Below are 26,202 nucleotides of genomic sequence, written 5' to 3'. Positions count from 1 at the left end.
TTGGTTATAATCTGATATCAATTTCATTAATACTCTACCTTCTATTTTCCTTATTCATCTTACTTTGAATTAAATATGTGGCTTAATTTCCTCTTTCTTTGTGACAAAACTTAAGTTCTATTTCACAAATTATCAATTATATTTATTATGTTATACATTAGGCCTCTGAACTTATTCAACTGGTAACTGAAATTTTGTACTGTTTTATACTCCTCTTTCTATTTCCACCAAAGAACAGCCCCTGGCAACCACTTTTCTACTCTCTCTTTCCACTAGTTCAGTTTTTCTTTTTTAAGATTCCACATAAGTGATTCCGTACCATATTTGTCTTTCTCTGTCATCTTAGTTTACTTAGCATAAGATCCTCCTGGTTTATCCATGTTATCACAGCTGACAGGATTTCCATTTTTTTTAAGGCTGAATATTATTCAATACAATACATATATCAGATTTTCTTTATCAATATATATATAGTCAATACATATATCAGATTTTCTTTACCCATTAATCCATTAACAAAGATATTGGATGTTTCTAGACCTTGCTATTATGAATAATGCTGCAATGAACCTAGAAGTACAGATAACTCTTTGAGATAGTGATCTCATTACCTTTAGATATATGCCCAGCATTGGGATTGCGGGATCAATTTTAATTTCTTGAGGAACCCACATACTGTTTTCCATAGTGGATGTGCCAGTTTACATTCTCACCAACAAGAGAAGGGTTCTTTTTTTCTCCACATCCTCACCAACACTTGTTCTTCATTTCTTTTTCTGATAGTTCATTGTTGCAATCTAGAAACATAACTGACTTACATATGTTGGTTTTGTATCCTGAAACTTTACTGAATTCATACATTAATTTTAATAGTTTTCAGATGGCATGTTTAGGATTTTCCTAATATAATATCATGTTAACTGCAAATAGACAATTTTACTTCTTCTTTTATAATTTGGATGTCTTTTATTTTTTTCTTGCCCATTTGCTCCAGTTATGACTTCCAGAACTATGTTAAATAGGACTGGTTAGAGTGGGTACCCTTATTTTGATCTGAAAGGAAAAGCTTAAAGCTTTTTAACATTGTGGATGATGTTAGCTTTGGACTTATCATATATGGACTTTACTGTGTACATATGTTCCTCTATACCCACTTTTTTGAGAGTTTTTATCATGACAAGATGTTGAATTTTGCCAAATGCTTTTTCTCCATCTATTAAGTTGATCATATGATTTTATTTTTTATACGGATATCAGCCTTGCTTTTATTTACTTTTTTAAATTTTATTTATTTGACAGAGAGAGAGAGCACAAGTAGGGGTGAACAGCAGGCAGAAGGAGAGGGAGAAGCAGGCTCCCTGCTCAGCAGGGAGCCAGATGTGGACTTGACTCCAGGACCCTGGGATCATGACCTGAGTCAAAGGCAGACACTTAACCACTGAGCCACTCAGGCATACCTGATTTTTTTTTAAATTTTTTATTGTTATGTTAATCACCATATATTACATCATTTGTTTTGGTGTAGTGTTCCATGATTCATTGTTTGTTCATAACACCCAGTGCTCCATGCAGAATGTGCCCTCTTTAATACCCATCACCAGGCTAACCCATCCCCCTACCTCCTCCCCTCTAGAAACCTCAGTTTGTTTTTCAGAGTCCATCATCTCTCCTGGTTCGTCTCCCCCTCTGACTTACTCCCCTTCATTCTTCCTCTCCTGCTATCTTCTTCTTTTTCTTTTTTCTTAAAATATGTTGCGTTATTTGTTTCAGAAGTAGAAACCCTTTCTGGAGAAATAAAAGAACTAAAATCTAACCAAGGCATACCTGATTTTAAAACCTAAGGCATAAAGCAGGCTTTGAGTCACAATTTTTCTTCTGGAGATTTATTTTATCACACCCAAACCCACCCCAAAATATAAGAATATGGTAATAAGAATATTTATTACATCATTATTTTGGGATTTTTTAAAAAGACATAAATATCAATGTCCATCAGTTGGAGAATAATTAATTGTCATTCATTTGTAATAGAAAAGGCTACACTTCTACTTTAAAATGAGTAAGCTCTATATCAATTAGCTTGGAAGAATAACCATATTATCAAATGAGAAAAGCAAGTTGTAAAGTTGGTACTGAATTTCAGGTCTGGAAAATTTATTTAATATAAGCCTACTACTTTACCTCTAATAAACCAACACACTATTACACACTTAATCAGATTTCTCTACTCTTCTGGATATTAAAATCCAAAACCTGAAAATTAGATTATCTACCTCTATCAATATTGCACAAACTGGCTTTAATAGATATTGTTGTAGAAATTAAACCATTTCCTTCCCAACTTAAGAAACAGAGGAACGTGACGATACTAGAAGGTAAGTCTACAGGCGGGTATTAGTTCTCTGTCTGATCAGCAATTACATGAAATACAAGTTGTACAAAATTCAGCCATTTATTATTGCATTATTTATATATTACCCATGCAGTGCCCCCATAGAGAGGATAAATGGCTTTCAAATAAGCATAAAAGCACCATCTCATAGAAAACCTGTTATCAAAGTGTTCCGCACAGAAAATGTCCAGAATATACCTCAGGAAGGCATGTTTCTTTCCCATGTACTTCCCACCCCTCCTAAAATGGCTTTCTTATCAGTTCTACCTATTAAAATTCTGATTATCCTTTATTGCGCATCTTGCCAATCAACAGCTCTTAAGCTTTCCTCAGTCATCATGGCACCGAGTTTCCTCTGCTCTCTCTCTGAAGACAGGAAGCCTTTTCTTGTGCTTTTTTATCTCATTTTACACTAACTACATGTTTATATGTCATATGCTTTTAGCTGATATAGATATAGGCCTTGGCTTTGTAATATAGTACAAAAAAACATATGCCGCAGAGCCAGGCACATGCGGATTCAAATTCCGTTTCCATATTTTTACTCCAACAGAAATTTTAAGTAAGTCAAGTACTTTCTCTGAGATTAATTTTTCTCAACTATGATTGAAATAATAATAAATATCTCATGTGTTTATCCTTAAATGAGAACATTAAGTATAATAAGATGGTGTTCATTCTGTTCCTGCACTGCCCTACTAGAATTAGTTCACTGAAGTTAGGGACATGTTTTATTAATATTTATATCTACTATACTGCTTATAATACAACTATTTATAAACTTTTCAATAAATATTTAAGAATAAATTCAATAGTTTATTTCATCTGAACAATATAAAGCATTACTTTCTTGAGCTACAAAATGATACCGTGCAAGGTAGTAATATTGATATTATCCAGGGAAAATGAATTGAATGGAATATATAAACATTCTAAAAGCTTTTTTTGTAATAGCTATTTGTAATCCGTATGTCATGGTGAACTCTATTTGATATTAATTTTTTCAATCTTAGGTATTTTCTGTTCAATGACTTTACTCAGTTTGATACTTAAATACTGTCTTAAATATTAAATGACAAGAACTACAATCAAAGTTTTGCAAAGGCTTATGTATAACCTCTACAACAGTGTGAATTCTTTTTTTTTTTTTTTTTTTTTTTAAACAGACAAGCACAGAGTCACTATTGCGGTTAGAAGTTGGCAGCATGGGAAAAGGGAGGAACAGGTGGGGAATTGGGGTGTCGTTAAAAAAAATACAGGCCCCCCCAAACTGGGGTGCCTGGGGGGAACTTGGTCTGCTTCAACCCAAGAGAAATCAGAAGATCAAAAGCAGTTTGGGAAGGCCAGAACCGTCAGGGGTGGAGGGAGGAGGAAGGTCCAGGGGGTGAGGGGGGGCTGTTTGGCAACTGGGGTGAAGGGATTGCCCTCCCCCTGCTGGGATCCCCCCAGCCCCTCCGGTCTGGCAGGAAGGGGGCAGCCTGCAACCCCCATGGGCAGGTCTGGGGCTGCCAGATGCTCCAGGCAGGGGGCTGGAGGGGGCTCACAAAGGCTTGCCCTCCAGGGAGATGACAGCACTGCCCCCCAGTTTCTCTGCCAGGGTGCAGCGGTCCTTGACCTCCTCGTAGCAGTTTGCTTGTAATTCATGCTTGATCCCCGTCAGCTTTTTCTTGATGGCATCCTTGGAGCTGGCATAAATCATTTTGCTCTTAAGAGGTGCAGACTCAGGTGCCCAGAAGATAAACACCAGATCCTCCTTCTTGCTCTCCTTGGTCTCATAGGTTGCATCATAGAGGGCATAGCGGCAGTCCTTGTCTGGCAGCATCTTGACAAAGGTGGCGTAGGGGTCGTCTACAGTCTGGCCCACATCACCTACCAGGATCTCCTTGCCCTCCTCCAGGATGATGTTCTTCTTGTCCTCGCTCAGGCAGAAGAGTACCGCCTTCTTGCGCTTCTTCACCTCCTCTGGTGTCGAGGACTTGCGCACCTTCATGTCATTGAACACTTTGATGACACCGTCAGAGACCGCCACGCCGGAGGCCATGTTTCCGGAAGCGAAAGAGAGATAGCAAGGAGAGTCAGAAGAGATGAGAGCCGCTGCAGCTGCTGCCGGGATCCGACTGCCAGTGTGAATTCTAACATACAACTTAATTTGATAGCCACAGTACATAACATATATTTAAAGATCATTATTAAGCCTTGATATCTGAAATGATTAAGCTCACGTTCATGACTCCATTTTAACTGTTTATATTTGATCCAGGATGAAAATTATCTAAATTGTCATTTTAATGTCAATGACTTGAATTTTCCTATTAAAATTTTATCTATTCTACTTTATTTAAGTGTTATAGGATAGTTATTTAGTGAGTACCTCTGGCATCATTAAAAAAATAAAATACAGAGACAGATAATTTCCATTACAAATTGGTATGTGTGGGTTTTTTTTTTCAATGAGCATAATCAACAATTGCACAAAAATGTCCTAATGTTACTTACATTGTTCAAAATGAAATGGAGGTTCAAAATAATTTCATGGCTGATTATTATTTTTTATCAGAAAACAACCACCAGAGCCAATGTCCATTTTCATTAGTGGAATAGCTCAGTTGAAAGTAGGTTGGTATATCTGGTTCACTCAGTTCATCACTCTGGTGTGGGCTCCTCTCCACCAACTAGCTTAATCACCTGTAGTCTGAATCCACAGCCCTCAGTCTCCTTCCACATCTCTCTCTATTTACTAACTTTTCACTGAGCAATCAGAGGATTTTCAGTCTTTCCTAAAGCTTAGTTATCTTAAGCCGTTCGTTCTCAACCTATACATAAATCCTTGCTTTTAAAAAATGATCTCATATAGAGACATATTTTATTCTTGTAGGGGCATCTGAAAGAATGTATTTCAGAGAGAAAATGATAAACTGTAGTGAGGGAGAGAAAAAATGTTTTTTTGAATTAGGGAAGATAATTAAGAATGACTTTAAATGATGGAAGAAGAGAAGCTTTAATTGCCCCTCTCACATATCCAATGTCATTCTGCTCTACTCCCTGTAAAGACCAGGGTGAAAGTGGACACATCTACTGCTTACTCTAGCCGCCACACAAGAAAAGTCACATATCTAACAATTGACAAGGATATTTTGCAGGTTATTTGAGGTTAAGATGGCATAGGTTGTTAACTCTATAATTCTGATTTTATCATCTTTTTGACTTGACTGAGCTGAGCCCAGGGTGATAGAACTCGTTTTTCTGTTTCTATGTAGTAAGCAGCCTCATTGGGAGCTATTCTGCAAGCTATTCTGCAAGATTTCTAAAATCTACTGATTCTAGCTCTCTGCCTGCAAGTGGGTAGATATGTGAAGCTGACACTAAGTTGTGAATCAAGATAACATCAATTCAAGGTGGGAAAATGAGGACTTACACACCAATATTATCCACTTATTTTATATTCATATTTGGAAAGCTAAAAGGCTATTTCTCGCCTGTCTATTGAATCAATGCATTGACACTCACCTGGCAGTTAGTTTACTACATTAAGAGCTAAAAAAGATACCAAATATTGTATTCTGAATATGATTACCAAGTTTATGCATTACATTAATTACTTGACTCTCATGAAATAATCTTTAGCAATGTCTTCTTTAAGAAAGACACTGAACCTCAAATCCAAAATATGGCTGTATATATATAAAAATATATATAAAGATTTTGATTCAGAATAAGCTTACTATGAATAAATACTCAAAAAGTGTTATCTTAAGTGTTATCATACAAAAATACCTTGCAGAATGAGTAAAAACATTCTCAAACCACTCTCTTGTGTTCTGGTCATAATATGCTTAAAATGCTGAGTTTATAAATACAGTTATTAATTCATTTTTATTGTAAATTGTATTGGCATCAAGGAATAGAGAAAAACAGCTACTTAATAAGAAATAGACAAAAAATAATTGAATATACTGATAATGATTAAAAAGCAATCAATTGAAATATTTGTAGAGTCTGACAGATATAAACCTAGAGGTTTGGGGGACAGTATACTGAGAAGGTGACATCAGCCAAACTAGTCTGAGAATGAGCCAGCTTGGGAAAAAAAAGGAAGAGCATTTCAGTCTCTGAGTGAAAATTTAGAATTAGGTAAAAACTTAGCAGATCAGAGAAATTAAACAGAGGGTAGGCATTGAGTCTAGAATGCAATGAGTAAGCGTAAGTGAGAATAAGACTCCAGATTTAGGCTCAGGTCATGACCTGAGGTTGTGAGATCAAGCCCTCCATCAGGCTCCCTGCTCAGCAGGGATTCTGCTTAAGGATTTTTCTCTCCCTTTCTCCCTCTGCCCCTGCCCCCTACTCTCTCTCTCGCTCTCTCTCAAATAAATAAATAAATCTTAAAAAAAAAAAGAGAAGAAGAAGAAGAAGCAGAGAACAGAGGCCAAATCATGCTATGCCTTTTTCCTTCTGGCAGGAATAATATTGACTATTTCCTGAGTAATTACTATATGCCAGGTACTATTCTAAATGCTGCATACAAATCAATTCATTTATCCCTCCCAACAGTCTTTTGAGAAAGGGACTCTTTCTATCTGTATTTGTCAATGGGGGATGAAACAAAGAGTTAAGTAAATTGTTCCAAACCATATCACCAGGAAGTCTCTGAGTCAGGATTCTTTTTTTTTTTTTAATTTATTTATTTATTTTGAGAGACAGAGAGAGCGCACATGAGAGGGGGAAGGGTCAGAGGGAGAAGCAGACTCCCCGCTGAGCAGGGAGACCGATGTGGGACTCGATCCAGAATTATATTCACAAGTGAAGGGCTAGTAGTTGAAGGGAAAAGGCATAGCTGAAATAAATTCAGGAGGCTTAAGCTGGAAAAAGTGCTGAAGGAGAACTACAATAACAGGGTATGAAAGCATTTTATATGAAAGAAATATTCCTCCATATATATCAGCACCATTCAATATGGTAGTACTAGCTACATGTGGTAATTGTACATTTGAAAGTAACCTAGTATGGGGGCACCTGGGTGGCTCAGCTGGTTAAGCATCTGACCCTTGATTTTGACTCCGTTCATGATCTCATGGGTCATGATATCATGGGTCCTGAGAAGCGCCACATCAGGCTCCCTGGTCAATGGGACGTCTGCTTGAGATTCTCCTTCTCTGCTCTTCCCCCTACTCATGATCGCACATGCCCTTTCTCACTCCCTTTCTAAAATAAATAAATAAATCTTAAAAAAATAGTTTAATATGACAAAGGAACTGAATTTTAAATTGTATTTCATTTTGATTCATTTACATAATTTAAATAACAGCAGGTGGCTAGGGGATATTGTATGAACAATAGAGACATATTTGATCAAAAAAGTATAAATTTAGATACTGGTTGAGACTGAGGTAGACATTTCTAGGGAACGGGGGTGGAATGTCTGAAAAGATAACAAATAATCTTCCTAAATTAAAGTTAAGGTTTCTTTACCTGCTGAAATTTGTGTACCATGAGACATTTTTTAACTCTTGAAGATGATATAGCCTCTTGTTGGAACTGCTTCCACTTTTCATAATCTGTTCATTTATCTTCGCACAGTCATTAACCCAATCACAGTAAAATCCTTAAGCAGAAGAATTTAATGTTTGAGTAATTGTTGCTGAGTTATATATCATTGTTATAGGGCAGAGATTAAAATGATTGTGATAAAGAGAGGGGAGGTAACTATGGTATCTGTTGTAAAGTCCATTGACACATTACCTTTCATCCTATTCTCTGATACCTGGGTCCACTTTATGCACTAGAAAAGAGGACTGCAAAGTCCATTCAAGTACATGACTGCTCTATGGATACTTATCCCAAACACTCTAAGCAAATCACAAGTACACAACTTTAAGTTATTCATTTTGCTTAGCCAAAGTTTAAAACTTAGTCTTCAAGGAGGGTCCAAACATTATTATTTTAAATGGTTATTTAAATTTATTGTTTTCTTAATTTAGTATTTATTTTCCATTTATTATCTATCATTTGTGTACATTTATTTAAATGTATTATATTTACCTTTTTTAATTAAAAAGATGTATATAAATGTAATAGCCTGAATTTCAGCATATTTGAGAGTGAGTTATTTTTCACATTCAAGCTGATTCTTAGCACCACACTGAATCTGTAGTGCAAAAAAGTATTACCCACATAAAAGAGAAAATTTTTTACCATAGGCTCATTTTCTTAGATTGATCAGGCTCTTGGTGGCAGAAGTGATAAATAGTCCAGAGACAACACAGATGGAAACAAAGACATTGATTTGTCACCATGTATTGCCCTTGTAGACTATAGCTGAAGTAACTATCACATAAAAATCCCTGCACTAGGGTCATTTCTAATCATATATATCCTGAATAACATTATCAATCTACCCTGAAAACCATTATTTGTCTTCACACATCCCCTGATGTTGATAACATCTTTCATTAACCAGAATATATTGATACCATATAAATATCTGGCCATAGGTCCATAACCTCTTAGGTTCTCTTATTGTGATATGTTCATACCACTCAGAACCTCAAATATTCACATGAATTTTAGGTATATAATCTATCAGTTCAGTCATAACAACATCTCGTTTTTATAGTGTATTCAACTAAGGCTCTTTGAGACCAATTTATAATTCAATTTTACATAATACCTATGTAAAAATATAGAAATGACACTATATTATTATGACATCAAATAAATATTTTCCATTCTTGGAAATAATGGAGTTACAATATCAAAAGAGTCAACCGAGTGATTGGGCTCAAAGGATGAAATATAAAAAATAATTCCCAGCAAAGAGAATCTCTCTAAAAATATAGGAAACAACAAGAACCCATGTAAGGCTATTAAGATTTGTGTAAGTAGAATGACTCCAATGAGATAATATAAGCCAAGTCAAATAACAAGGTCATTTTGAGTTCAATGTCAGACTTTATTCTATAATTCATTTAGTCCACTATTTGTTCTTATTACCTGGGTATTACAAAGTGATCTGAACACATGACTAATCATTTTGTAATTAGAGAAATCAGTAAGCCTTTACTTTATTTCAAAAGAGAAAAAAAAGGCAAAAACACACAATTTAGAGTGCTTTTAGTTGTATGATGAAAATAACAACTTGCCCAAAAGATCTACAGCTAAAAATAAATATGAGCGTTCTCTTCAATTTTCACTTAATCAATGCTATAAACTTTTGTACTGTACATTTTTGGATCTATTATTCTTTTTCAATTGAAAGACAATGGTAGATTTTAATATTAAATAATGTATAACACTACTAGATTAATAATAAATTGATAAAAAAATGGCACAAGCAAGTGTAAGTTTGTATGCATTAGTCATTCACTTTGGAAATTCAATATATCTAGCTCTAGTAGGGCTTTCAGGGGTTATATTGTCTTCCAAGGAAATAAGAAAATAAATTGTTTCTAAATTATAATGCAAGGGAGAGCCCTGCTGGCGGACTTTTATAGATGCACCAAATGGACTCATAATTGAAGCAAACTATCTTAGGAAAAACAACAGTGAAATGTATAATACATTTGATTGTTTTTTGGCTCCATTATCTTCTATATTCTAGAATTGAATCTCATTAGCTTTTAACTCAATGTGCACCTTACTTTTGAAGCAATATAGTACATTCCCTGCAGTTTGCCTCACTTTCTATGCGGATTTTATACAGTTAGGAAAATGGAATACATGGTCTATTTTCAAGTATGACAAAGCAATTCTACTGAAATATTGAATTTATTAAAATCTGTTACAGACTAAATGCAGTTAAAACATCTTGACTTTTTGATTTGCTCTGTTTACTTCCTGTACTTAAAAGCTCCTTGTGACTACCTCTAGAGAACATTTTAAAGAGAGAAAACATTGCACTAGGCTAAGAGAAAAGTAGCTTATTTCCTATGCAAAATCACATTCATGTAGGCGTTGAATAAAGGAGAGCAACAGGACACTAAAGGAGTGCAGTAAATCTTCTATTAGTTCTTCAATGTGGACTACTTTACTTGTTATTTATTTGTTTGGAGTGAATGTGCAGAAACAGAAAAAATGTACATATTTAAATATAAATGGAAAAATTTTTAGAGTCAGGGTTTTAATATTATCTACCACATCGCACTGCATGCCTTGCTGGTCTTGATATTTGAATGAATATTTGAGAGTTAACTATATATTTAGGAAAACAGTGGTAGCAACATTTCATGCTGAAATATATAAAGCTGAATAATGTATTAAAGCCTGAGGCATTGTCTTGAAAAATGGAAAATTGAAAGCTAGCAAATATATTAATACAAAGCAAAAAAAGGAAATAAGATTTTTATCATTAAAATTTTAGAGTTGCTGGTATGGTAACATGGTAAACAAAATTTCACCATAAAGGAACTGGTGAGCTACCATATTAATTTTTTCTATCATCTTCAGATGTTGATCTATCGAAATTTTCAAACAAGGTGCTTGGGGCAAAATAGTTTTTGTAAAATGGAGGGATTAGGAGATCACATGTGAAAATTGAGAAATATTTTTATTTGTGCTTTATATTTATTAATATTAATTAATAAAACATATAGGATAAATAAGAACTTATCATATATTTATGGTTATGAATAATACAATGTAATAATTACATTTTTCAAGGTCTTTCATTCTGTGTGTGCAATAAGGCTGTAGTGTAACCATAAACATGTAGTGTAACCATAAACATGGTTTGATATGAGTGTGGAGACCTTTCTGGTTCCAGAAATTGCTTTAATTCAGTGTTATGCACAAAGACATAGCCTGAATTGAGGCTTCGAAGTCTCTGACGGCCTACAGGAAGAAGGGAGTTGGAGAGAATTTAATAATTCAAAAACACAGCGAACTCCTGAGTGCTCTTTAGAGGAGATTATATCTCTTTATAGGCAGACCTTGTCATTTCAGCCTTCCATTTAATACTTAATATCCAAAAATGGCTTTTAATTACTCAGACTTCAGTCCTTTGTCTCTTCCAATGATGAGGTAAGGGGGAGGAGAAGGCGAAAGAGATTAGAAGGAGAAGAAAGAAAAAAGGAAAAGAAAACTGGGAGGAGGAGAAGGAGGAAGTGCAGGGAGGGGGAGGGGAATAAGAAGGGAAAGGGGAAGGAGATAAAAAAGAAGTAGCAATCAGGGGCACCATGTGGCGCAGTCAGTTAAGCATTGACTCTTGGTTTAGGTTTAGGTTGTAATCTCAGGGTCATGAGATCGAGCCCTGCAGGGGCCTCCATGCTCAGCACAGAGTCTGCTTAAGACTCTCTCCCCTCTAACCACCCCCACTCTGTCTCTCTCATTCTCTCTCTCTCTCAAATAAATAAATAAATGTTTAAAAACAAAATGATCATGGGACACCTGGGTGACTCTGTCGGTCAAGCATCTGCCTTTGGCTCGGGTCATGATCTCAGGATCCTGGGATCCAGTCCCATATGGGCTCCCTGCTCAGCTGGGAGTCTGCTTCTCCCTCTGACCCTCCCCGCCTTGTGCTCTCTCTCTCTCTCTCTCTCAAATAAATAAATAAAATCTTAAAAAAAATAACAATCAAACTGTTAAGGGCAGCTATAAATGGTCAGTTCATGCTGTGCCAATTCACCTTATTACATAGTTTTGTCTGTTGTTGCCGTGTGTGTGTGTGTGTGTGTGTGTGTGTGTGTACACATGTGCATGGATAGTGAGCACTGTGTTAGAACAAAGTAGCTATGTTTGTGGGAAATGAATCAGCTTATCCCTCCACACTATCTGTAGCTACACCTGAGCTTGAATCAGCATCACACCAGATGCAAACATCTGAGGAATGAGATAAATCATAACATTGTTGCAATAAAATGCCTGGTGTGATGTTGGATTTACCTTTATAAAATTCTTAAACAGTTTTTCAAAGCTTTCCAGCAATATGCTTCTTTTATACATATATATTATGTACTTTTTTATTATACGTGTAAAATCTAAGTATGAGTTTTTAGTTCAAGTGTAATGCATGGCAATTACAAATACCAAACACATCAGTGAAAGTTCGCAGGAGAATCTGTTCAGAGAATCTGTTTTTATAATTATAATCAGAATCATTTATTGTTAAAAAATATGATTGCTAAGGGCACCTGGGTGGCTCAGTCAGTTAAGCAGCTGCCTTTGGCTCAGGTCATGATCCTGGGGTTCCGGGATCGAGCCCCGCATCGGGCTCCCTGCTCAGCGGGAAGCCTACTTCTCCCTCTTCTACTTCCCCGCTTGTGTTCCCTCTCATGCTGTCTCTCTCTGTCAAATTAATAAATAAAATCTTTAAAAAAATATGATTGCCATGTAGAAAATTAGAAAATGATGTCAAAATTTTCATGCGTTAGACATTTACATTAAATTATGTATTATTACAGTCGTATCCTTTTAATTACACCAAAATGTACTATGACTTTCCCCACATAGGATTTATGTGAAATGTATTTTCCTCTAGACAACTGTCTTCGTCCATTCAGGCTGTTACAACAAAATAGCACAGATTGAATGGCTCATGAACAACATAAACTTATTGCTCACAGTTCTGGGGGCTGGAAGTCCAAGATCAATGCACCAGATAATTCTGTCTGGTGAGGACCCTCTTCCTGGTTCATAGCTAGTATCTTCTCGCTGTGCCCTCACATAGTGGAAAGGACTAGGGATCTCTATGGGGACTCTTTCGTAAGAATACTAATCCTACTCATGAGGGCTTTACTCTCATGACTTAAGCACATCCTAAATGCCCCACCTTCTAATTTTTGGGTGTATAGAATTTCATAATATGAATTTTGGAGGGACAAAAATATTCAAACCATAGCAGCAATCAAAGGGCATAATAGCAGCACTGGGACTCGTTGTAAGTATTGAAGATTATACTTTAATTTCTACCTTCTCCCTTGCTTTAACTAGCATTGACTGAAAGGGAAGATCAACAACTTCTAATTACATTTCAGAAATGGAATTAAGACTACTCAGAATACAGCTTCCATGCAAACATAGTAATGTTTTCCTTATTCCTAGAAAAGGATTTCTTTTTCTTTTATAAAATAGCTAAGATATAAAATTATCAAGTCAGAACTTCCCAAACTGACATGTATCTTATCTAGTTAACAATGATTTTATTGGGAACATTAAATGTCAAATCATATAACAGGGACTTGGTTTTCAGCAAGAAACCTAGACATTATTAAAGATAAAAAGATTATTTAAATGAATTTTCCTGAATATTTATCCTTTTTTTAAAGGACAATAACTCTATCACCTATTTTCATATTCTATCCTTCTTGTCAAACATTATTTTGAATGTTTGAGTGACAAAAGTTTAATTTTTGAAAAGTAGGATATCAGAATTAGCCATTACTAATTGAATTAATTAGACTTTGCTAAATTAGAATCTGTCCCTGCAAATATATCTCAGAAATATTGATTCTGTTATTCTGAAAGAATCTATAGCTGTTATTAATTCATATTAATAGGATAAAGTATCAAAATGGAAGTTTCACTAATACATTGAAGTGCAATAGAAATCACATTCCAAAGTGAGGTGGTAGACTATGATGAAAATTTCTAAATTATCAACTTGGCAACAGGTTACTAATTGTTGAGATGACACACAGGTCAAACATATAAAAAGTTTCTGACTCCAAGCTGAGGAGTTAAAAGAGGAAGGGTGAGCTGGTTAGCTGTTGAAAAAGAAGTGGCCTTGCTGGGCAAAGGATGCATCCTGTGAACAGAGGAAGGTAAGAGAGGAAATGTCATGTTATCTTGGATACTGATCTTAAGAAAGGAAGAGACCTAAAGAGAGAAAATCAAGAGCTCACAGGACTCTTCGTAGTTGAAGATCATTAAGTGATCGGTCAGGAGAGAGTTGCATTTGGCTTACAAGTGCCAGTGAGGGATTCTTAGTGACACAGGAGCCAAATTCTGAAGAAGCCATGACAGAACTCAAAAGAAAAAAGTAACTGCTTTAGAACCTGCCAGTCCCTAGTGACAAAACTCTGCTGCCTTCCTCAACTATGATACTTCTCTCCCTGGTCCATCTCAAATCAGCTTGCCCTATTCTTCCACACTGGCCCACCAGGAAGTGAGGCGAGGTAAGAGCATACATGCATGCTCACTTAGCGCAGACTTCTGGTAAAAAATAGGCCAGGGCTGGGACAACAGGGAATAACTTGAGTTTAGGAGATAAAGCTTATTAGATGAGCTGAATCTTCTTACTACTCGCCTAAAATGTCTTATATTGCCTAAGTGTGACCAAAAAATATCATCCCATAGCAGGGAGAACATCTCTTCTCTTGAATAAACTAAAAAGGACAGTCGGAGATAAATAAAGTTGTTTTATAAATAGGTCCCATTAGTAGTACTTCTTTCAATGAGCAAAATACAAAATTAATGAATTTATAAAATATTACTTCTGTAGTCAATATTATTTGTATTTCATATGTACCGTTTATACAGAGATAAAATTAATGTTCTTTTCTAATTTTATAAACTTTATTTACATGGGTGATTTGAAAACGTTTCAGAGCATCTACTTTTCTACCATTTTGACAGAAAAATTAATGAAATTCAAATGATAAAACTTCTGAGGTAGATTTGTTTACTCAATGCATTTGATGAAACAACTACTACGAACAGAAGACCTATTTGTTCTAAGACTATAAGAATATCCAAGGCATATTCTTTGTTTTAAAGTAGCTAATTTATTAGGTTTGGTAATGACAAAGAAGAAAATTTATGTCAAAGTTTGTGACAAATGTTAATCATTTCTATCAGGTTTTAATGTAAGGAGAAACCCATTAAACACCTATTGTACGTTGGCTTTCCTTGAGATAAAAAACTATTAAGGTATGAATCCTTCACCAAGTAATTGTGATCTGAGAATTGGGAAAAAGACTTGTAATTAAACATGTATAAAAAATGGTCCTCATACACTTGATTTTTTTATTTTTCTCTTTGAAATACTCTGCTCCTTTAGTTATCATAACTCCTCTATATACTAATTTTCTTCATAGTTTTCCAGCTTCTCCTCCTTGATGATCATCATGGACTGTTTCATTTCTACTTGCCCCTTACTGGATGGAACACCTTTCTCAGGCTATGTATGTGTTCCATCACCCTTCCATGGAGTAGTTAAGATTGCTTAAAACTTAAGTCTGAAATATTTACAAAAACATGAAGTAAAGTAGTTAAGATGATTTTAACTCTTGGTTTAAGAATGACAGCAACAACAAATAAGACACTAAAACATGGACATTAACAACTTAAATTGCACACACAGAAATTAAAATCTTCACATTCACAACATGTACCTGATCTCAAAATGGAGGTCATCTAGTATTTCTCACCAAAGGGACCTGGCTTTGTACAGTCCTGCTTTAAATGCCACATCACTGGATGACTACAGTCTACATATTCAGTTAAAAACATTCAACAAAACCTCAGATGTGCACAGCTAACTTCTTACCAAGTAACTACAAAATAACTACTTAAAAACCAATGGACAGTTAAACACAACTTAAAAAAAAAGAAAAGATTTTTATTTCTTTACTTGACAGAGAGAGACACAGCGAGAGAGGGAACACAAGCAGGGGAAATGGGAGAGGGAGAAGCAGACCTCCCGCAGAGCAGGGAGCCCGATGTGGGGCTCGATCCCAGGACCCTGGGACCATGACCTGAGCCGAAGGAAGACGCTTAATGACTGAGCCACCCAGGTGCCCCTAAACATAACTTTTCAAAAAGCGAATTAACTCTCTCCTCCCAGCCCAAATTGAAATCCTCTTGTGTTTTCTTTAAATTGCAAATTCTATCATAGAATGAGGCACAGCCATCCAACTTCTCTCATTTAAGCCTGATGTCTGTGGTCATTCTATGCTTCTCATCTTTACTTCCTTTCATTCATACACAGCATCCTGTGATCTCTCTTACCACAACTGTCACTGCTTAATGCTCTAATCACTTCTTACTAATATCACTTTGATAACCCCACTGCCTCTAAAGTAACCTGACTCCACTTCATCTCCCATAATGTTACTAGATTGAAACCCTTAAAAACAAAGATCACCATGTTGCTCATCTTTTTAAAGCATCTAGATCAAACACATTATCTTAGTCACAGAGCCCTTTATTTATAATCTGCTCCTACTTTCTGTGCTAGTCAGGTATCCTAGGCTCTCTCATTTATAAGACATATCACCACCCCCCCCCAAAATGGGGTTTCACCATTCTTACTGCTTTTCATTTCCATCAGATGTCAAGTTTTCTCTGCTTGGAATACCCACCTCCTTTCCTTAGTAGCTAACCTCTTGTGTTTTTTTAAGTCAAACTCACTTGGACAGTAAACACAGTTTTCAACTGACCAGCTTTGTGTTCTAAAACATATGTTTAATTCTCTAAGACTCAGTTATCTGTCATGTAAAATGGGGTTAATTACAATATTCTCATAGAGCAGAGGTCGGGAAATGTTTCCCATAAAAGAACATATAGTAAATATGTTAGGCTTTGTAAACCTATAGTCTGTCACAACTACTCACCTTGGCTACTGTAACATGAAAACAGTCATTAACAATATGCAATGAATATGTCTGTGTTCCAATAAATATTTACAGAAAAAACTGAGGGCCAGATTTGGTTTGAGAGCTTTAGTTTGCTGACTTCTTCCATTGTGTATATAATCACCACTCCTCGAGATCCTGGTGCAGCAGCTCTTGCTGCCCACGGATCCTGCCCCTGTGCTTCAATAAAACCACCATTTTCACCAAAGATGTCTCAAGAATTCTTTCTTGGTTGTTGGCTCTGGATCTCACCCCACTGAACCTCACCTGTATTCCAAAACCACATCAATATGATGAAAATCCAAGATTGAAATAAATAAATAAAATTGTAAAACAAAAAAATGATGCAGAATAGTTGAAAATTAAATTGAAAATTAGAAAACTTGAATAACTCAATACTATGAATAACTTCAAACATATCCAAATAACTTTACATCTCAGTATTTTTCTTTCCATATGCCTCATACGAGTAAGTGAATGGTAAATTCTATGAAGATCCTTCTAATGAAGTAATAATATACTTGAAATATATACAAGCCACATTTTTATGATTGTCCCTGTTATAGTTAAATTATAGAAAATGTCAGGTCATATTTTGAACTTGGACATTATAATTTTTACTAAGTTATACAGAAACAAAAATCTGTATGAACAATTCAATAAACCATCAAGCAAATTTAGTAGGAAAAAAATCAATCAACCATATTGCTACTCTGAACTAATAAGTTTCAAAGGTAGAAAGTCAATCTAGAAATCCCTAAGAATACACAGCCAATCATTGGGGATTAATGGAATCACTTATGAAAAGAAGAGAAATACACCTGAGAATTGTATGTGGAAATGCAGTAATGCATTTGCGTGAAAGGCATGTCAAAGTGGGAGAAAAGGATGACTCACATGGATGCAGCATGTGAACTTGGGCGATGGATTTAATCTTTCTGGACTTCATTTATCATAGACGTAGTAAGAGAAAATTTAAAATTCAATGGTTTATCATTTTCTTTAACTTTTTTACCATTGGCCATCATTCTACAATCTAACTATTACGTGCAGCCAAATGTGAGGTCTTAAGTGAGGATATTCAGTGTAGACGCATAGGACAAAATCTGGACTTAGCATTTGTTCATTTCTCTCTTGATTTCTTTAATGAGCACCCTTATAAAATACAAGTAACATCCGTACAAGGTCAATGTAGAGGTAAATATTTTGATGATAAGGTTCTTTGTAAAATCATTTTATTATGGGGCCACCTGGGTGGCTCAGTTGGTTAAGTGACTGCCTTCAGCTCAGGTCATGATCCTGGAGTCCCAGGATCGAGTCCCACATCGGGTTCCCTGCTTAGCAGGGAGTCTGCTTCTCCCTCTGACCCTCCCCCTCTTGTGCTCTCTCTCTCAAATAAATAAATTAAATCTTTAAAAAAAATAAATGAGTAGTGCCACCTCAATGATAAGAAAAAAATAATATAATTGTGTATAACATTAAATTAGTACTTCTATTTTCATGCTTATAGCCTCATTATGTGCACATTAAATTTCAAACAATCAAGTGAACTATTTAATGACTGTTACAGAGCATCAGTGTCTTCAGTGTCATGCTAAGATGTATCTAATTCTTCTGGGAAATAAGTTCGTAGAAAGCATAGACTTTCACTGAAAATTTGTGAAGTGCAGATATCAGATATTTTTGTACTTACATTTAGGAAAATATATCAACTTTTATGTATGTTCAAGGGTGGGTTCATATAATATGTGCCTTTGATCATTATTCAAAATATTGGCATTTGTCAAATTCCCACTGCCATCCATGTACTATTTTGACCAAAGCATAATGAATGCTTAAAAAAAAAAAAGCCATCTCATTTCTAATTCTGAAGTCTACTAACATGCATTACTTAATTTTCTTTTAGCTGCTTGGCATCACTTATCTTTTTGAAAATTTTGCATTTATAGCAATTATTCCAACAAGGTATCTGCATGAAGGCATTTTAAATTTATTTCCCAATTAGAACTAACCTAACTGGCAGAAGAACAAGGGAAATGGCAGATTGAAGTTTAACATGATTTCATATTCATCTTGGTTGCCAAGGCTAAACTTGTAATTAAGGGATAATCCCACAGCAAGACCAGACACATAAGCAAGTAAACACAATGCAAGCCTATGTTTATGGGGCACCTTTATTTAGTTCTCGATTCAGAGAAAGAAGGTTATGAAAATAATTACCATAATAACACACTGCACTTTAAGTATCCCTTTTTATGCGGAATCTGAACTAATTACTTCATTCATTTTAAAAAGAATCTTTAAAAAAAAGAATATGAGAACAGTTTCCAAATCATAACTACAGTTTAAGAAAATAAACTAAAACCAACCTTACAAAAAGCTAGGCTTTTGTGACTTTGGGAATCAGACAGACTTGGTTTATTGACTAACCCTCTCATATAACTTCTTTCTTAGAAATATTTCTTAAGCTGCTGGACAAAGGAGATGCAATATAAAGATTAAATAAAAGATAACATACTGAGTTTTGGTCATGACTATGTTTTTGACTTAGCCTCCTAACATAAATAGAGAACAGCAAAATATATATGAACTAATGTTTTAAGGTATTGAACACATCAGGGATGTGATGTTTTATGTAACAAAAACAAATAGGCAAACTTTATATTTATTGCAATATTCTAAATGGGGCAATTTCCAAACCACGGCAAAAAATGATTGAGTCCAAACAAAAAAAGCTATGTTCTCATTGGATGGAAGAAATACAGATCAGATGTGTCTGGAGGGGAAAGCTCTATAGATAAGGAATTCCAGAAAGCTGGAGAGGAGTTTCCTTGAAATAGTGATTAAATGATAAACCCTACATGCATGTGATAAGATTCTGTGAGGTGGGGTCAAAGAACAAGTGGGCCTCAAGATTTCATCAGAGTTGACATAGAAATCTCAGTGCTCAAGGATACTGTAGTTCCAGCCAACCACATTGGAGAAAACTTGCTGAATATTTAGAAAAGACCTCCAGAGAAATCAAGCCTCAATTTACCCACAGAATAACAGCTATATATGATGTGAACTAACAAATCCTAAAACCAAACCTCAACAAGATCAAGCTCATCAGTCAATAAGTAACTACCCAGCACAACAAAATTCAACACTATTTAAAGAATGATATCAGCAAACAGACTCAATAACATTGTATGCACAATGCCCAATATTTCAAAAATTACCAGGTGTGTAAAAATTATGAAAATACAAAACATAAGCCTGAGAAAAGTAAGTCAATAACAATAAACCCAAAGATAGACCAGATGTCATAATTATCAACTAAGGACTTTATAATAGTAGTTATAGATGTGCTCAAAATATAAAGGAAATGAACATAATGAGTGAAAAGATAGAGAGATTTCAATAGAAAAAAAGAGAAGAATATCAAATTAAAATGCTAGAAATTAGAAGTAGAATATTGGAAAAGAGAAGTTCAGAAGACATCTTTATTAGAAGAATGGACCTTGAAGAACAAAGACCAATGAACATGAAAACAATTAAATCAAGTAGAAACTAAACTGAAACACAGATAAAAGACAGAAAAATAAATGCATGGAGTCTTTAGTGACATGTTTGTCTATATTAAACAGTATAATTTTTGACTAAAATATCAGAAGGAGATAAGATTGAGAATGGAACAGAGAATTAATGAGAATAAATAGTGACTACAATTTTGATGAAAATATCAAGCAACAAAACCAAGAAGCTAAAACAACAAAAACAAGAAACACCCAATCAGAAAAAAAAAAAAAAAAAGACAACCACATGTAGGAATAGCATGATCAAGTTGAGGAAAATAGAGATGAAATAAAATCATAAAAATAGCCAGAGAAAAAAGTTATATACTGGTCATCTAAGAGAAGAATAACTTCAGACTTCTAATGAATGCAAGCTAGAAAAATGAACAGAAAAAAGGAGAAATTTTTTAGTGAGGTGAAATAAAAATGAAAATGAAACTCTGTAACTTAGAAGTATAGAAAGAATAAAATCATCATTTAAAAAATGGACAGTAAGTAAAAACATGTTCTTATGTTTTATTCCTATAAATAAAAGCTAAAGGGATAAGGGTGAAAGAAACTTCTTCAAATCAAAGGAAATAATGCTAGATAAAAACAAGGGCATGCATGAAATAATGAAGAATAACAAAAATGGTAAATATAAAGCAAAATTAATAACTGAAAATACAAAAGTATATCACTAAAATTCAATTAAAGAAATAAAATAGATTAATGAAAAAATGCTCAATTATTTTTGAGGGCAGGAAATGTATAAAACAAAACAAAAAAATCACAGAACTAGAAAGCAAACCTAGATAATCAACAAAACCCTTATATTACAAATACAAAATTAATGTAAATGGTCTAAAGGCCTCAGTTAAAAGTTGGGGATTGTCAGACTCGAAAAGAAAACAAATAACAAATACATGGTGTAAATTAGCCATGTTCTTTAAAGAAATGGATGGGGCGCCTGGGTGACTCAGTTGTTAAGCATCTGCCTTCAGCTCAGGTCATGATCCCAGGGTTCTGGGATCCAGCCCCACATCGGGCTCCATGCTCCATGGGAAGCCCGCTTCTCCCTCTCCTGCTCCCCCTGCTTGTGTTCCCTCTCTTGCTGTGTTTATCTCTGTCAAATAAATAAATTAAAAGAAAGAAAGAAACGGATATATTACATGTTAATATTATGAGAGAAGGAAGTCGGAGTTAGTAAACATAACAAAGCTGGAACAGCTATATCCGTATATATATATTTATATATACAGAACAGAGAGAAGAAAGAAAAGAAAGGGAGGGAGATAGAAAGGAAGAGAGAGAGAGACACTTCATATTGATAAAAAGAGTCCACTAAGAAGGCAATGCTAAATATTTAATGACAGCTTGAAAACACATGAAGTTTGGCAGAATCAAAGGAAGAAATAGACAAATTGATATCATAGTTGGGTATATTAAACAAGGATATATAAATATCTGAAACATATAATAACAGTTGATATTTACAGTATGCTAAATTAGCCAGCTGTGAATTGAATTTCAAACAAAACAAAACAAAATCTACAAAATCTGAAAATATGTGGAAACTACTAATCCCACTTCTAAATAAATCATAAATCAAAAAACTTTCAATGAAAAACAGAAGATTTTAAACTGGGTAATAGTAAAATATGAATTTTTAGAATAGAGTTAAGATAGTGCTTATAGGAAAAATTATCAGTATACATATTCATATTAGATAATAAGGAATATTTAAAATCAATGATCTAAGGCATCACCTTAAGTAGATAGAAAAATAGGAGGAAATTAAATTTAGAGTAGAAGAAATAAAATAGTAAAGAATAAGCATCAAGAAAATTAAAAGGGGAAAAACAAAAGAGAAAATAAAAGAAAAAAATTTGCTTTAAAAATGTCAATAAGTTGGGGAGCCTGAGTGGCTCGTTAGTTAAGTGTCCAACTTCTTGGTTTCAGCTCAGATCATGATCTCAGTGTCGTGAGATTGAGCCCTACGTCGGGCTCTGTGCAGAGTCTGCTTGAGATTCTTTCCCCTCTCCATGCACTTCCCTCTCTGTTCCTCCCCCACTCCTGCTCTCTCTCTTTTTCTCTCTCTCAAATAAATAAATAAATAAAATCTTTTTAAAAGTCTGTAAGGTTAGTAAATGCTAAGATAATCTGATCAAGAGGTAGAGAAAGCATAGATTACAAATTTTTGTGACTGAAACGTGAGATATCACTTTAGATCTTACAGTTTTTAAAATAAAGGATTAATAATTTTATAGAAATTAATTTTAAATTTAATGAAATGATCGATTCCTTGAAAGAATACTAAAATTTTGTAAGAACTGTATAAGCCTGCTTCTAAATTAGACGGGGAAATTAGAAGTAAAAATTATAGATGAATACTTTTCATAGTCAAGATGCAAGAAAGTGCTCAGAAATTCAAGGTTAATTTATCTTTAAAAACAATGTAATTCATCATATTAATTGAGTAAAGCATAAAAATAATCTAATTGTAATCGATAGGAATGCCACTGGTGAAAAAAGAAACAAAAAAATTTAGCAAATTGGAATAGAAAAACTATTTTTCATTCTGATAAAGGAATTTCTACTTTGGGGAATATATCCAAAGGAAAAAAAACACCAACTCAAAAAGATCATCTTCACCACATGTTCATAGCAGCATTATTTATAATAGCCAAGACATGGAAAAAACCTAAGTGTCCATCCATGAATGAATAGGTAAAGAAGTTGTGGCATAGACATACAATGAAATATTATTTAGCAACAAAAAATGAGGTAACAATACCATCTGCAACAGCATGGATAGACCTTGAAGGCATTACACTAAGTAAAATAAGTCAGACAGAAAAAGACAAATACTGTAGGACCTCACATGTGTAACCAAACAACAACACACACACTAAACAAACTCAGAGAATAAGAGATCAGACTTGTGGTTACCTCAGGAAAAGGGTAGGAGGAGAGGGAATTAGGAGAAGGTGGCCAAAAGCCACAGATTTCCAGTTATAAGATAAATAAGCACTAGAGATATAATTTACAACATGATTGACTGTAACTAACACTGCTGTATGATATATAGGAAAGTTGTTTACAGAGTAAATCTTAAGAGTTCTCATCACAAGAAGAAAAATTTCCTCTTCTTTTCTTTCTTTGTATTGTATCCATACAAGAAAATGAGTGGTAGCTAAATCTATGTGGTAATCCTTTCATAATATATATAATAAAATCAACATCATCAAACTGATACAGTGGTGTATATTAATTATTTCTAAATAAAACTGGAAAATTAAAAAAAAAATAAAAGGACTGACTTTTAACTCCCCCCACAAAAAAAAGAATTTATGGAAAAATGAAGCTACCTATCACATTTAATGGTGATAGAATGAACACATTCATTTCCCTTAATGTAAAACATAAAACAAGATATCTTTTATCATTATTTATAGTCAATGTTTTATGGAGGTGAGAGCAAATGCAGTAAATCAAGAGAATTATACATAAAAGTCAGAAAGAAGAAAATAAAACTTTATATTCACAAATGGCATGATTTTATAATGGAAAATTCTAAAGAATCTATTGAGAAAAAGTAAACCATGGTCAGGGAGATTCAAGGTGTTAAAGACAGCAGTTCTTCCTAATTCGATCTTTAATTTCAGCAAAATTCCAATCAAAATCCTAGTTGTTTTTTCTTAAAGGAATTTGACAACTGATTCAAAAATTTATATAGAAAATCCCAAGACCTAGAATATCTAACGCAATCTTGAAAACAAAACAATTTTGGTGGATGTAAAATATCTATTTTCAAGATTTAATGTCAAGGTACAGCATTTTAAAAAGTATGATATTTGTATAAGGTATAAAAATGGTTCAATGTTACCAGATAAAAAGTCTAGAAATACAACTTCACTTACAAAAATCATTTGACTTTAAGAAGTCAGATTAATTGAAGGTATAATTTACCTACAGTAAAACCCATCATTTTCAAGTGTACATTATATATAAATGAATGTGTTTGTGTAAACGCTACCATAACCAAGTTATAAAATATGTCCATCATGGGGCAGCTGGGTAGCTCAGTCTAAGCCTCTGACTCAGTTTTGGCTCAGGTCTTGATCTCAGTGTCATGAGATTGAGAGGGATTGAGCAAGCCCTGCCTTGGGCTTCACGCTCAGCAGGGAGTCTGCTTGAGATTCTCTCTCTCTGTCTTCCTCTGCCTGCCCCCCACTTGCACACATGCTTGCGTGCTCTCTCTCTCTCTCTGCCTCAAATAAATAAATAAATCTTATAAGAAAAGAAAGAATATGTCCATCACCCCAGAAAATTTCTTCAAGCCAGTTCTTGGTTAATCTCCTCTCCAAGTATCTAGCCCCATCAACAAATTATGTGATTTATACCTCTATGCTTTTATCTTCCCTACAATGTTTTGCAAATAGAATCATACCCTCTGTAGCATATGTAAATGATTTACTCAACTCAACATAATTCTTCTGGGATTCATCCTTGTTCTTTTATCAGGGGTTCATTCCTTTATATTGCTTTTTATTCCATTGTGTAAATATGCTGCAGTTCACTTACTCATTCACTAGTAGATGGACATTTGGATTCTTCTCAATTTTTGTCAATTATGAGAAAAGATTCTATAGATATTCGAATACAGTGGACGTATGCTTTCATTTCTCTTGAGTATATATCTAAGAGTGGGATTTCTGGGTATGGTAAGTATAGGTCTACCTCTAAGAAATTGACAAAGTGGCTGCTCCTAATTAATAATATTAGGCATTTATTCATGTGATTATTTGGATCTATATCTCTTACTTGGTTACTGTTCAAATGCTTTTGCCCAATATTATTTGGTTGTTTGTCTTATAAGAGCTCTGTATATGTTCTGGATAGAAGCACTTTATCAAATTTGTGTATTTCAAAATTATTTTCTCCCAGTGTATAGCTTATCTTTTCATTTTGTTAACACTTTTTATCAAAAAACAGAGTTTTCAATTTGGATGAAGCTCAATTTATCAATTTTTTTAATGCTTGTACTTTTTGAAACTGCCTAAACTAAGATCACAGAGATTTTGTTGTTGTTCTTTATTCCTTGAATTTTATACCAAACTAACATGTTGGTCTATGATCAAATTCAAATTGATTTTTGCATAAGGTGCAAGGTAAGGTTTGAAGTACACTTTTTAAAGAAATGTTCACTTGTTCTATCAACATTTCTTTAAAAATACTTTTATTTTTCCATTTTAGCACTTTGGCATGTTTGCTGAAAGCCATAATTGATCATATATGTGAGATTCTACTTCTGGACTCTATTCTATTTTATTGATCCATGCTATTCTTCTATATGTAAAGATGATACGGGCTTGAAATTAGAAAAATTGTGTTTTCTCCATCAAATAATGCTGTAACAACTGTATATACATATAGGGAAAAAAATCTTAAAATTTACCTAATAACCTAATAAGTATAAATAAAAGCACTAGCCATTAAAAAATTGTACTTCATCAAAGTTAAGAATTTTGTTTGTCAGAAGATGCTTAAAATAATTAATGGGTCAGCCATAGTGGCAGGACATAATTATAGTACATGTTACTGACAAGACTTTTACACAGAATATATAGTAAACATTCCTATGAGTTAATATAACAAGAAGAAAAACAACCCAATGAAAATGGACAAAGAAAAGAAAAGAAAGAAA

General features: G+C 34.3%; 1 protein-coding gene across 1 annotated transcript; it reads right to left on the bottom strand.

Moving 5' to 3' along the window:
- Positions 1-3,570: 3,570 nt before the first annotated feature.
- On the bottom strand, positions 3,571-4,508 carry LOC118356824 (cofilin-1). Its single transcript, XM_035726712.1, has one exon. The coding sequence runs from the start codon at positions 4,431-4,433 to the stop codon at positions 3,933-3,935; it is 501 nt and encodes a 166-aa protein (XP_035582605.1). The 5' UTR covers positions 4,434-4,508; the 3' UTR covers positions 3,571-3,932.
- Positions 4,509-26,202: the final 21,694 nt, after the last annotated feature.

Source organism: Zalophus californianus, chromosome 3 (assembly GCF_009762305.2).
Source record: "Zalophus californianus isolate mZalCal1 chromosome 3, mZalCal1.pri.v2, whole genome shotgun sequence".
In the NCBI taxonomy this organism is placed as follows: domain Eukaryota; kingdom Metazoa; phylum Chordata; class Mammalia; order Carnivora; family Otariidae; genus Zalophus; species Zalophus californianus.
Note: the sequence above shows the minus strand (reverse complement) of the source record. Positions and strands in the feature narration are given on the sequence as shown.